This window comes from Archocentrus centrarchus, chromosome 14 (genome assembly GCF_007364275.1).
Source record: "Archocentrus centrarchus isolate MPI-CPG fArcCen1 chromosome 14, fArcCen1, whole genome shotgun sequence".
Taxonomy (NCBI): Eukaryota; Metazoa; Chordata; class Actinopteri; order Cichliformes; family Cichlidae; genus Archocentrus; species Archocentrus centrarchus.
The window spans coordinates 25,330,055-25,343,698 of NC_044359.1; the positions used below are offsets into that span (position 1 = coordinate 25,330,055).

General features: G+C 40.0%; 1 protein-coding gene across 2 annotated transcripts in view; it reads right to left on the reverse strand.

The window, feature by feature from the left end:
* Positions 1-13,644, reverse strand: part of rxfp2a (relaxin family peptide receptor 2a) — a 39,822-nt gene that overhangs the window by 2,123 nt on the left and 24,055 nt on the right. For both annotated transcript variants that reach the window (XM_030745515.1, XM_030745514.1), the window contains exons 10-20: positions 11,731-11,805; positions 11,276-11,347; positions 8,549-8,620; positions 8,120-8,194; positions 5,103-5,174; positions 4,737-4,808; positions 4,378-4,607; positions 2,438-2,583; positions 1,794-1,889; positions 533-701; positions 52-270 (exon numbers count right to left, since the gene is read on the reverse strand). In XM_030745515.1, the coding sequence (XP_030601375.1) occupies positions 52-270; positions 533-701; positions 1,794-1,889; positions 2,438-2,583; positions 4,378-4,607; positions 4,737-4,808; positions 5,103-5,174; positions 8,120-8,194; positions 8,549-8,620; positions 11,276-11,347; positions 11,731-11,805 (1,298 nt within the window). The remainder of the gene's footprint in view (positions 1-51; positions 271-532; positions 702-1,793; positions 1,890-2,437; positions 2,584-4,377; positions 4,608-4,736; positions 4,809-5,102; positions 5,175-8,119; positions 8,195-8,548; positions 8,621-11,275; positions 11,348-11,730; positions 11,806-13,644) is intronic.

Here is a 13,644-nt window from a genome sequence, read left to right on the forward strand (position 1 = left end):
AAACCTCTAAGATACTGTAACCTAAAAGACAGGGTGCTGTTTCATGCTTACCAGGTATCTCCACCTCCAACAGTGAGAGGACTTTCACCAAAAATATGGGAATCCAGCAGAGGGCATCTGAGAACACTATGAAGAAAAACCTGTTGGCCACAGCCACATCTTTGTGCAGTCTGCTCCTCAGGTCTGTGGCATTGATTCCAGTCTTATAGATGGAGTAGAACATACTGGAGTAGGAGAATACAATCACCAGGAATGCCACCAGGTTTAGACCTAAAGAGATGCAAATGCTTTTCACGCTAGTTATGATTGCAAAATATACAGTTATGTAGTTTAGTTCAGTGGTTTCTGACTGAAACTGGATGAAAGGGAAAAAAAAAAAAACAGTTCTGCTTCACAAATTTGTATTACATCATTTTTGTACTTTTATTTATATTTTCTGTATTTTGTGATAATGGACAACTTTATGTGTGTTTTTGGGTGTCAAGCTGACAAGTTTAGAGGGAAAATTGTCAAAAAGAAATCTTGAATTTACCCAGAAAAATCCCTGTGGAATATCCTTTGGCAGTAGGTTTTTCTTGCCTGTCAGAGTGCAGGGGAAAGCAGACCCCATTGCGTCCATAGTAGTTCCCAAAGGCGTCCTCGTTCATTAGGGGCACGGCAGCAATAATGAACCCCAGCAGCCAGATAGAAGCCAGAACCACCTTAAAGCAAGACAACATACAAGTACTCTTCAAATCCCCACATTTAGAAAACTGATGATTGCTTTGATTTCCACACGCTCCCTGATATTTAATTGGCCAGACTCCAAACATTTAGTTTACACTAGTTGTCTCCTGCTGACTGACAAGTCATTTTAATTCTCTATCTCAGGGTGAAATATCTGTGAAAACAAGTTGTAGGTGGCAGAGCTTTCCCATTGAGCACAGAAACATTCATTCACTGAGATGGGTGAAGGAGTATTTAAAGTGGATGTCTAACTACACACACACACACACACACACACACACACACACACACACACACACACACACACACACACACACACACACACACACACACACACACACACACACACGTGTCATCAATCCATTAAAATTTGGTTTACATCCACCAAGGTCTGCAAGGTCACCTTCATGATTTATTGGTTAAAAATTGAAGTCTTATAACTTATAAACTATGATTCTTACAAATGTGGTGTGTAATGTCAACATATAGAAAGTACTGTATAAAGATTTAAATGGTCATGCCACATTTAGATAATAGATTGATCAGAAGTGATAATAATGCTATATAGAGCTAATTAAAACTGTGTTTCTTACTGCCATTGTTTGTACTGGCAACATTTAGGAAATGATACTGCTATATGAGGATTCTAAACAGCATTATATTTTGCATCCAAATCTCATGTCATATTTGACCTCTGACCTTTTTTACATTTCACATCTGCCTTTCTTTCAAACTGACCCCCAAAATGTGTTGTATCTTTAAAGAAAGTATTGTCAGGAGAAAGAGAATTATTGGATATAAATAAAAAATAACAAGTACTCACAGTCAAAATTATATTGAGTATATTAAAATGGGTTTCAGCAGGGCAATTAACAAAAGCCCGCATGTTGCACCTGTTTTTACTGCACTACAAACTTCTAAAGTATGTTTAAAAAGAAGAAAGAAAACAAAATAAATATATAGAAAATACAATACTATTCCTTTAAAAGTAAATGCTGCTCAGAGAGTGAGCTGCCTTGGTGGAGGTTTGTGCTCTTGGAGTGCTTCTTGTTAATAGTGATACTTACCCCTGTCTGAAGTTTGCCTGGGCGCAAATTATTGAAAGGAAAAACAATGACCAGGAACTTCTCCAGAGTCAGGTAGGTCAGGAGGAGAACAGACACCTGAGGGGAAACGTGCACTGTAAGTAAAGCAACGTGTTTTAACTTGAACACAGTAACTCTGCTGTGAACACCGGCTTTAGTGTTTTCACTGCCATTAGTAGTTCCTCTATTTGACAGAGACTCAACATGCAAAGGATGGAAATTTGGTGCAGATCATGTCAATTTTATTAATTGCTACTTATGCAGTCTTAAGCAACTAATGATGGCTTGTCCTTGAATGTGCATTAAGCGCTGAAATGGGCTGTTAAACTCCATCTGAGATTGTTATGTCTACGTTTATGCCAACTAAACGCAATGAATGTGGTCTTGAGACTCAGAGAGTGAAATATAAATCTGTTTTTAACAAAGAGGGCAGGGTTTGAGAATTTCACTGTGAGAACACAATACTTATACAATGCAGAGCTGAAACAAGCTGATAGGGTCAGTTAGGAGAGCAAAAGTTGATTTTAATTTTGAAGCTGCTTAGAGGGAAACAGTAGGGCAAAAGTACACACATGTTTGCCTGTGTGGCCGCAAGTGGGCTATACGTATGCAGAATATTCAAATACCTCTGAGGAGAGCATGGCCAGGAATCCAATGGTCCGACACTCCACACTCTCCATCCACAGCAGAGCGTTACGGTTGTACTGACCACGGAATTTTACATCAAACACGCCGACAAAAAACAGATACACACCCATGAGGCAGTCAGCACCTGGATGATAAGACATCTGTGAGTCCATTTGCAGAGGGATATGCCCTGTGTGATTATACTCGATGAATCTCAGCTGCAGCCTTCCCAAAAAGGTTTCATAAAATTTTTAGTCATGACAGCAGGAAAGAGTAAATGGAATCTGTGGGACATATTTGGGTGTTGCTATATGAAGGTGGGTGGGTTGTTTTGCTTTGCCCCCCCCCCCCCCCCCCCCCCCCCCCTTTAGTGAAAGTGTGCATGAAATATTTGAGTGAAAACCAGAAAATAAGATTAATATGATTAAATGTATGACCAGCTTAATTCTTCAAGACTTGAAGCTGGAGTGCATTTGAAAAAATATATGATGAATGAAGTTTCAGAAGGGGGAGTGAACTGGGGATAAAATCAATATAAAGATTTGATAGAGGACCACAGAGAAGGTGAGCTAAGTAGGGACAGGGATACAACGGCAGATGTCAACAAAGGGGGAAAAAAAAGCATACAAAACAGAACCAAACAGAGTGTTCAAATGTCACTTAAATAAGGAAGTCAAAATAGATATGTGCATCATTTTAGAGAAACCTTCCCGAGTGTATTCCAGCCTCTTCTTTTGAATCAATTATTTGCTGGAATATGACGGTGTTTCTGATTATCCTAAAAATCATTGCAGTCAGTGGTGAAGTCTGAACTGAGTACACTGAAACCATGAACATGAACCAAGAAACCAAATCCTGGGAATATAAATAAATGGAAACAAACCAGGAAATGAGACAGACTTCACTGCATTAAAAACAGGCATGATTCTGTCATGGAAATCAGTGCATGGGCTCAGGAACACTTCCAGAAATCACTGTCTATGAACACAGTTCACTGTACCATTCACAAATGTGGGTTAGAGCTCTGTGATACAAAGAAGAAGCCATATGTGAACATGATCCAGAAATGCTGCCATCTTTTCTGGGCAAAAGCTAATTGAGAACAGATTGAGGCAAAGTGAAAAAGTGTCGTGTGACAAATTGAAATTGAAAATTCCTTTTGGAAAACATGGATGCTGCATCCTCCAGATTAAAGCGGAAATTGAGCATCCAGCTCATTGTCAGCTTTCAGTTAAAAAGCCTGCATTGCTGATGGTATGGGGGTACATTAGACCCAGGACTGTTGAGCAGCTACAGTCCTTTATCAAACAAGAATTGGACAACATTCCTCTCCTAAAAAAAAATCTAGCAACTATTCTCCATAGTTCCCAGATTTTTATGGACTATTGTTAAAAGAAGAGGGGATGCTACACAGTGGCAAACAGGGCCCTGTTCCAACGATTTGGGGAGACATGCTGCTGCCATTAAATTCAAAACAAGCTAATATTTTCTCTGGTACATTTCTCAGTTTAAACATCTGGTATGCTTTCGATGTTCTCAACAAATACGGGTTCATGAGATTTGCAAATTCTGTTTTTATTTCCATTTTACACGGCGTCTCAACTTTTGGGGAATCGGAGTTGTACAGGAGAGAAAAGAGAAAAGAATATATACAACAGCGGCACAGAAATGCACGGGGAGTGTGAAAGAGGAGAATGAAGGAGAAGTGCTCAGTGTATCTTGGAGGTCTCCAAGCAGTTTGAGCCCATCCCAGCAAAACAAACTTTTATTTGCCTCCCAGGTTGATCAGGCATGACTGACATTTTCTTCATCATTTTCTCTTTGAGATTTTAGTGGAAAGAACCAAGGCCGTCTGACTTATTCACTTTTTAAAAGAACCATTTGATATTGAGTACATGCATTTTGTGAGTGTCTCACACGGCACTATGTTGTTACTCACAGCAGAGAACTTTGATGCAGGCAGCATGCAGATTGTTCTCAGCACGAATCAGTGACCTCATGCCGATGACAAAGAGGTTACCAAAGCAGGTAATGAAGGCCATGACCCAGACAGACACCCGCAGCACCATGTTAGCCAGTAGGTCTTCAAAAGATGAGATGCCATCTGTGTTGGGTTTACAGGACCTGACATGAGGTGCATAGGAACAGTACTGGAACTTCTTAAAATAGCTGGCAGAGAAAGAGTGGGAGCAGGAATAAAAGAAGAGAACAAGACCAAAAAGAAGAGATGAAGAAACATGAATTCTGGGATGATTTTGTGTGTGTTTGTTTGTATTCATTGTAAAGAATTGTACATACATGTGGGAGAGGTTCTTCATGGGAAGAAACACCTTAGTTTGGATATCTGGTATCTCAATCCCCTCTAGTGCTCTGCAGGGGAAAAAAAAAAGGATTTCATCACCGCACAGGCTATGGCAAACTGCGAGGACCAATTTCAGACATCAAAGTGAAGCAGCCATTAATGCATTCGAAATAAATTCTGGAAAGTCCCCATGACTTCAAAGGAGTGTTTGAAGATTCAAACTAGGTTTCAAGATTAAGGTTAGAATTAAGTTCACGGGAAGGTTATTAAAATGAAGCATGTAGTTGTGATGTTTAAGGCTTAGGGCAATGAGGGTCCACACAAGTATAAAAAGGCAAACGCGTGAATGTCAGAGTACTTACAGAGACTGAAGATGTGTCAGGTGGTGGAAGTGGCTTGAGTGAATGCGGAGGAGGGGATTATGGGAGATATTTCTGCAACAAGGAACAGATGATAAACACAACAAAGCTCGTCTTCGTGAAATGCAACAAATGGCAGTAAAGTCCTGATGGTCTGAAAAACAGGTCTGTGTCCAATTACAGCTGACAACAGAAGGCAACGTGTACTTTTCCCCTGGTCAGATTACATATGTTTAAACTCTTCTGTGGGGGGCTGGATTACTAAAAAGCCACATTACAGAACCTTTGTAGTAAAAGATAACATGGTATTTTGTCTATTACTGTATAAATGTAACAATAAAGAGTGGCAGGATAGATTTCTGCAATAGCAGAGTATCACATTTTGATACTTTGAAAGATTTAATTCATTTCTTCCTCATTTTTCAAAGTCAGTTCACACTTGACGGCAGTGATCTGTGGGAGCGTTTGCCTGCACTTCTTTCTTGGATTGCGTGCAGTTCAGTAAATGAGCCCCGAGGTTGTTTTTACAGGCTTTATCTCGGTGTTTGGCTCAGCTATTTATAGTGCTGTTTTTCAGCCTGGTAACACACGAAGGATAAATTTGTAAAAAAACAAACAAACAAAAAAAGAAAGAAATTCGGAGAAGTTCGAACCAAAGGTCTAAAATGTGGCATCATCACAACAGCAAATCAAACAGATGTTGAATACCTCTCGCAATATAAAACCACAAATACACATGCTCTTCATTGGATGTGTTGCTATGTGATGTGTTACCAGCACAAAGTTAAATATTATGTGTATTACATGACGCTGTATAAGGGGTGCAGATTGCCCCAATAGTCTCAATAAACAGCTGAATAAACCCTTGCGGTGCGGGAACTGAGGGCAGGCAGCAGGTCCCTAATCAGCCCTTTCCTCCTGCGTCCTTCGAGATGTGAGATTCAAAAGACTCAAGGGCATTTCCATGGCTCATGCTGTGGAAAATGGCCTGATCTCATTATTCCAGTTTGGTCTCAGTCATGATAAAATTAATTTTCCAAAAGAATCTCATGCAAACATGGGAGCGCTCTTTTCCTGGTAAGTAAAATGTGAGCGGTTTTTGTATTTTTCTTGATGTCTGTGTGCACCTGCGTTTGAATGTGAGGCGAGCGGGATCATCATCATCGTTGCTGCTGGAACACTAAATTCTGATGTGACCGGCATGTCCTCTCTTACAGCTGCATTATGTAAAAATGGCCCAGTTTCAAAGTATTAACAAAACTTCTTAATTCATGATGAGAGAGGCCAAGAAAAACAGCTGATTAATCTCAAAACACTGTATTTGCAGATTTACAAGGTTGATGAGGGTGCGTTAATATTATATTTTATTTGAGGGAAATTATAGACTAGGCTGAGACTGAAAACAGTTGTGACTGGTGGGCAGCTTCCAAAGAGCAACCTGCAGCTTCAGTTCATGACTCAGTCTTCAGCCTCGAAAACCACACAAACATGACGACTGCGAGAAGCCTTTGGTCGAGCTAGTTCACACTTCAAGCCAAACTTGTGTCAAATATGATTTAAAGCCTGGAGATTATCCCATTTTAATGACAAGCTAGTATAAGGTTATAAAGTATGAGAGCTTTATTTTGTCCCCACTTCTTCACACACCTCTAATAAACAAACTGGAGCTCAACAGTTTTATGAAAGCATTATTCATGTGCAATTACTCTGACTGACAGCATCAGCAGTCCTGGCCCCTCCTTTCCCAAAATCAACAGCAGGTTTTTCTTAAGGTTCATTCATTTTATTCATTTTTTCCCCCCTTCAGTACCAAAAGGCAAAAGCACAGTTTTTCGGTTTTGCGTAATAAGTGGAAGGTTTGAGCATGCATAGAAAAGGCTGAGACATTTTTATATGTGCGGTTAATACTACAAAATCGAAGCGGCAAATATGCCTCTTCGTAAACTGAGGACAGAACGTCTCAGATGAGCATATGCAGCCGTTTTCACGTGGAAAATATTCTTAAAGGTTACAGCAGTGAGACTGAGAGTTACATGGAGGATCAGGCTTAAGAGGAACAGCTCCTGTGTCCCAAATAGCTTCAGTTTATTCCAGCAGAAGCAGCAAAGCGAATATATTGTTGCATGTTTCTGAATTTTGTTGGGGTTCTTTTTTTTTTTTTGTTATTTTGTAGCTCATTTTGAACAACGTCCTACAATCATACATGGCACAGATGAACCGATGTAGTCTCAATTTTTGGATATTTTTTTATGGTTCTCAGTGTGAATGACACGGAGTTTCTTCATTGTGTTGTAGCTGTTTCTTTTGTAACAGTAGTGTATCTAAAAAAACAAGTTTGCTATTTTTGGCTTTGACGCCTCTTCAAGGATACTCATACAGGTCACACAAATCTTACTATGATTGTAACATATGTATGTATATATGTCTGTATGTACTCTGCCTCCTCCTTGACGGGTGGGTTAATCTTAATGAAACTTTGCACAAACAATGTCACACATTCAGCAATCATTAACATCTCAGTGTTTTCAAAAAGATTAATAACTCTCACATAACTTTTGAATAAATGCTGTGGGATAAAATGAACATTTTCCTCAAACATCTAATGGAGGAGTAGCATAAAATACCATAAAATTAAAGTGAATGTACTGAGTTATCTTTGCATCACTGCATCTTTAATGGAGGATTATATACAACTTGCAAATAACTAAACTCATCTCACAAACTTGACTCTGACTCCAAATGTACGAATACGATGCTTGTACTCATTATTTCCGTGTGACAGTTTCTTGTTTGATCTTTATTTCTTTTTACTAAAGCACTTCCTTCATATCAAAGTCTCCAACAAAAGCTGTTATTCTGCATATGGTTATAGTCACAATTTATTCCATTAACAATAAGTTCTATTCCCACAAAATACAGAAGGTTACTTTTCTTAATCCTACCTTAGACTTTGTCTTAATTCATTCCTGTTACAAAAGCCACACAATGAAGAATAATTTTCCACCCTATCATTTACTCACAGTTTAAGGAGGGATTTGGAGAGGCTCTTAAAGGTATTTTTTGGCAGCTCCCTAATCCTGTTTCCAGACAGATCCCTAAAGAGAGTGAAAGAGAAATAAGGGAAATATAAAAGCTGCTGATTGGTTTGGGGAACATTTATATTTTTCTCTAAACACGCACAGTGTAAATGCACATAAACAGCAGCAAATTCTTTAAATGAATACATAAATAATGTTTGCATGAAAATATAAAGAAGTTTCTTTCTTTACTCATTTTTTAATGGAGGGATTGCAGAAAATCATCAATATAGTCTATTAGTTTGAGCATCACTGACACTATAAAAAACACTAAAAACCCTTCATATCTCAGCAGAAAAGAACTTTTGTTCAGGACAGTGTGTTAAAAAAAAAAAAGTTTTATGGACTTTCTGTGAATTGGATCTTACTCACAGTTCGGCCAGCTTCCACAGAGACTGGAAGGTGTTTTCGGGAATTCTGCTGATCTTGTTGTCCATCAGTAACCTGAAAAAGGGCAGAGAGGTGCAAAGTGCTGTTCAGCTCTCTGTCGTGGAAACCTGGCGTGACTGGACGCAATCTCATTTAATGCAGTGTCTGAACAAATCATAACCACTGAGCTGTTAACACTGACACTGACAGGAGCAACTCGGGGTTCAGTGTCTTTCTCAAGGACACTTTGGCACACAGACTAGAGCAGCCAGGAATCGAACCACCAATCTTACGATTAGTAGAGGACCTGCTCTACCTCCTGAGCCTCAGCCACCCAAATACTACACACATTTTAAACTCAGTCTGAAGCTGATATAAACGAGTGAGGAGCTCTGTATGTTTAATCTGAATATCTGTTTATTTTTGATCATTGAATGTTAACCACATGCTCCTAGTTTGCACCAGCCACCAGCCCCACTCACTGAACTTTGTGTGATTCTCTTCTGCCAGTTCCCCGGCTCGTTTCAGTGCCAAACCTCCTGGCTCTTCTTCTCCCAGCCTTGTCTTCTTTTTTCATTTGAGGACATTCATTTGTAAGGAATCTCGATTCCGCTCGTGTCTACATCTCAGCTTAATGTCTTCTGAGGAACATGAGCTCTTCTAGTAGGACCTAAAGAGGACTTGACTGTCTATTATATAGATGGCACTGCAATGCCCAACAGTAAAGAGGTCAGGGGTGCACTATCAACCTAAGCAACTACCAAGGAACATGAGATGTGGCTTACTGAAGTGGACGAGCCCACCTTTCCTGGCAGGTTCCCAGCTTAAATTTATGCTCACACAAGCAGAAAAGTAGTGGAGAGCCCAGGCCAAGCAATGGCAGAGCCTCAGACATGGGGTTCTGGTAAGCATGATGACAAGTGCACCAGTAGGTGCAATTCCACAAGCTCACTATCACGGCCCATGGTAGGGATAGACTTGGAGGAAGTGTGGCCAGGTGTCGGGAAGGAAGGTGATGGTTGTATAGTTTGAAGAAAGCACAAAATGGGGGGAGGGGGGGGGGGGGGTTGTAGTGGAGAACAAGATCTCCTGGCAGACTGAAACCCACAGCATTCATTTCTTGGTCCAAGCTGTTTATGTTTGTTCTATTTTGGCCCAATGAATCTCCACATCTGGGATAAAGGTGATTGAAGAGTGTGATGTATTCAGGAAAAGCTTTACTTGAGCACACCCGCAGCGGCTGCTGGCTTAGTGACATGATCGCATGCAGAGGCCAGCTCCAAAACTACAAGCATGTCCACAGCAAGAACTGGTGAGAATTCAGCCAAGATCAGCAGGCCTGCTTAGCTCAGTGTAAGGGTTGGACTGGGAGCTTTGAGCCAAGTTTCCAAGTTATTTTATGGCAACATTTTTAAGGCCAGATCTGGTTGTCCTCAAGAGGCAATGTGATTATTTGTATGCTTGCTTGATCCACTTTTAGAAACGTTATTGCACAGGGGCATGCTCCTAAGCATGTGTTCTTGTGTTTTTAATAAAATAAATTAAAATAGACAAGTGTGTCTGAGTGTGTGAGCGCTCGCAAAGGACTGAAAAAGGAAGATAAACTTAAATAAAAATAAAATGAAGTAAACATAATCAAAGGATTTAAATACAAATGTTTGTAAACTCTTGAATTCAAATGAATTTGCCTTAAAGATGATTAACTAGCTGCAGTAGAGCTGATAAAATGTAAGCGAAGTCTATGCTTTTCTTATGCATTTCCATAAATAAAACAGGAACATTAAATCCAGATTGCTTTTACACACCACTGAGATGCCAGACATATGCTAAGCATGCACAAGCACATCATCATTAGTATACAACTTAATTTGATCACATTCTGTTGATTAGTAGTGCAGCAGTTGTAATACTGTATCTACATCACACTCTGCTATAGTTCTGACATGTGCACGTTTTCAAAAAGTGATTCTGTACAATTTAAACTCCAGTGGGAAAGTTAATACAGCGACACATCATGAATCATTGATGAAAGCAGGATGAATCTACACTTTCGTGTTGTTTGGGCAAAATTCTGATTCTTCCATCCAAATGTTGCACAAATGGAAGCTTAGGCCATGCAACGTTTTTCCAAACTGTTCTGATTTCAGTGAGCCTCTATGAACTGTAGCCTCGGTTTCCTGTTCTTAGCGGTGGGGTCTTTGGCTGCTTCAAGGTTTGACATGAGCATTCAGAGATGCTGGTCTGCATACCTCAGTTGGAACAAGTAGTTATTTGAACTCTAGCTGCCTTCCCATCAGCTGCTCTGACCAGAGAACTGCCGCTCACTGGATATTTTCTCTTTTTCAGACCATTCCCTGTAAACCCTCGAGATGGTTGTGTGGAAGAATCCCAGCAGATCAGCAGTTTCTGGAATACTCAGACCAGCCCGTCTGGCACCAACAACCATGCCACGTTCAAAGCCTTTCTTCCCCATTCTGATGCTCAGTTTGAACTTCAGCAGGTCGTCTTGACCGTGCCGACATTGCTGCCATGTGATTGGCTGATTAGATATTTATGTTAACAAGCATTTGAACAGGTGTATCTCAAAACGTGTCTGGTGAGTTTATATTCAGCATCTAGAAGATCAAAGCACCCCTCTTCTTTAGCTTGGGAAACGTCCTGTGTGGTGTGCAGACTCCACCTTGAGTTTTAAATGTTTTATTGCATTTTTTAAAACATCATTATACTCACAGAACTTCAAGCTTGCTGCATGTCTTTAAGATAGAGTAGTTAAGAGTTTGAATATGGTTTCCCTCAAGATCCCTGAGGGTAGAAAAACAGGCAGGAAAAATAAAATGTACATTTACTAAGCACAGAAATACAAGCCCACATGTATGATTTTCTTTAAATATATTCTTATAAAACTTATAAAAGAGAAATAAAATAGAACATTTATCTTGTACTTGGTCTGCTCTAAAAAAACAAAAAAAAAACCCAAATCTGAGCAGCCCCAGAGAGATCAGTTGTAGCTACCTTCAAAAATGTCAGTTGTGCAACTCCCTTTCACCTCTATAATACCTGTCCAATCTGTTTTTAGATCTGAACACAAGCACAAACACACATCAGCATAACTGGTTGTTAGTGCACTAACATCACATGCACTACACACCTGCATGCACACAAGTACACTCTCAGAGCAGACTCACAGCCAGTCCAAGGCAGGCATGTGCTGACAGAAGCTTGGATGAGGAAGCTGCTGGAGTGAAGCGTTCACCATGGATCTGAAGAGAGAAGCAGGACATTTAACTCAACTCAACTTTATTTATAAAGGACTTTAAAATCAGTGCCAGTGGCCAAAGTGCTGTACACAAGTAAGCACTTTATAATTGCAAAACTAAACAGCACAGAACAAAACTGTTTGAAAATACACAGTACCAGTCAAAATTTTGGACACACCTTCTCATTCAATTTTTTTCTTTTTCTCTTACTTTGTAAATTAATACTGAAGTAATCCAGATTATAAAGGAACACATAAGGAATCATATAGTAAACCTAAAAGTGTTAAACAAACCAAAATATGTTTCAGATTTTAGATTCTTCAAAGTCGGCACCTTTTACTTTTATTACAGCTTTGCACACTCTTGGCATTTTCTCAATCAGCTTCATGAGGTAATCACCTGAAATGGTTTTCCAACAGTCTTGAAGGAGTTCCCAGAGGTGCTGAGAACTTGTTGGCTGCTTTGCCTTCACTCTGCGATCCAACTCATCCCAAACCATCTCAGTTGGGTTCAGATCAGATCTTTCTTGGTCAAATAGCCCTTACATAGCCTGGAGGTGTGTTTGGGGGTCATTGTCCTGTTGATGGTCCCACTAAGCGCAAACCCAGATGGGATGGCATGATGCTGCAGAATGCTGTGGTAGCCATGCTGGTTAAATGTGCCTTGGATTTTGAATAAATCGCCAACAGTGTCAACAGGAAAGCGCCCCCATACATCACACTTCCTCCTCCATAGTTCACAGTGGGAACTACACATGTGGGAAAATGCACTTTTTCTACATCTTACAATGTTTGGAACCAGAAATCTCAAATTTGGACTCATCAGAACAAAGGACAGATTCCCACTCACCTAAAGTCCATCCCTTGTGTTCCTTGGTCCAAGCCATTCTCTTCCTCTTGGTCTTCTTCCTTAGAAGCTGCTACTTTACAGCAACTTGACCGTAAAGTTCAGATTCACGCAGTTAATCAGTCAGTATGTTAAGCAGTCAGTTAATGTTGAGATGTGTGTGCTACTTGAATTCTGTGCAGCATTTAGGTGGGCTCTTAACTTGCTGGTTTCTGAGGCTGGTAACTCTGATGAACTGATCCTGTGAAACAGAGGAAACTCTTGGTCTTCCTTTCCTGGGGTGGTCCTGATGAGAGCTAGTTTCATTGTAACGTTTGATGGTCTTTGCGACTGCACTTGAGGATACTTTCAAGTAATGACAGACTGTTGTTTTTCTTTACTTAGTTGAGTAGTTCTTGCCATAATATGGATTAGAGCATTACTCAAATAGAGCTTTTCACTGTATACCAACGCTACCTCTTCATCGCACAACTGATGGTCTCAAACACACCAAGAGGGCAAGAAAATCAAGTAATTAACTCTTGACAAGGCACAGCTGTTAACTTAAAGCCATTCCAGGTGAGTACCTCATAAAGCTGACTGAGAAATTGCCAAGATGTGCAAAGCTGGGAGAAATAGTTATTTGATCCCCTGCTGAATTTGTGAGTTTGCTCATTTACAAAGAAACTAACCGTCTCTCATTTTTATATTAGTTTCATTTTAATGGAGAGAGACGGAATAGTAAAAACACATTACACAAAAGTAATAAATTGACTTGCATGTCACTGAGTGAAATAAGTATTTGATCACCAAGCAAAACAGGACTTAGTACTTGGTGGAGAAGCCCTTGCACTGTGCTTGCCAACATTGTTGGCAGAACTGAAGAACGTATGTGCTTTCCAAGGTTGCAAGCACCAACATATTTTATAGTTGGTCACTGGGTTCGCACACATCTCAGGAGGGATTCTGGACTACTCCTCTTTACAGACACTCCAAATCCTTTAGGTTTCTTGGCTG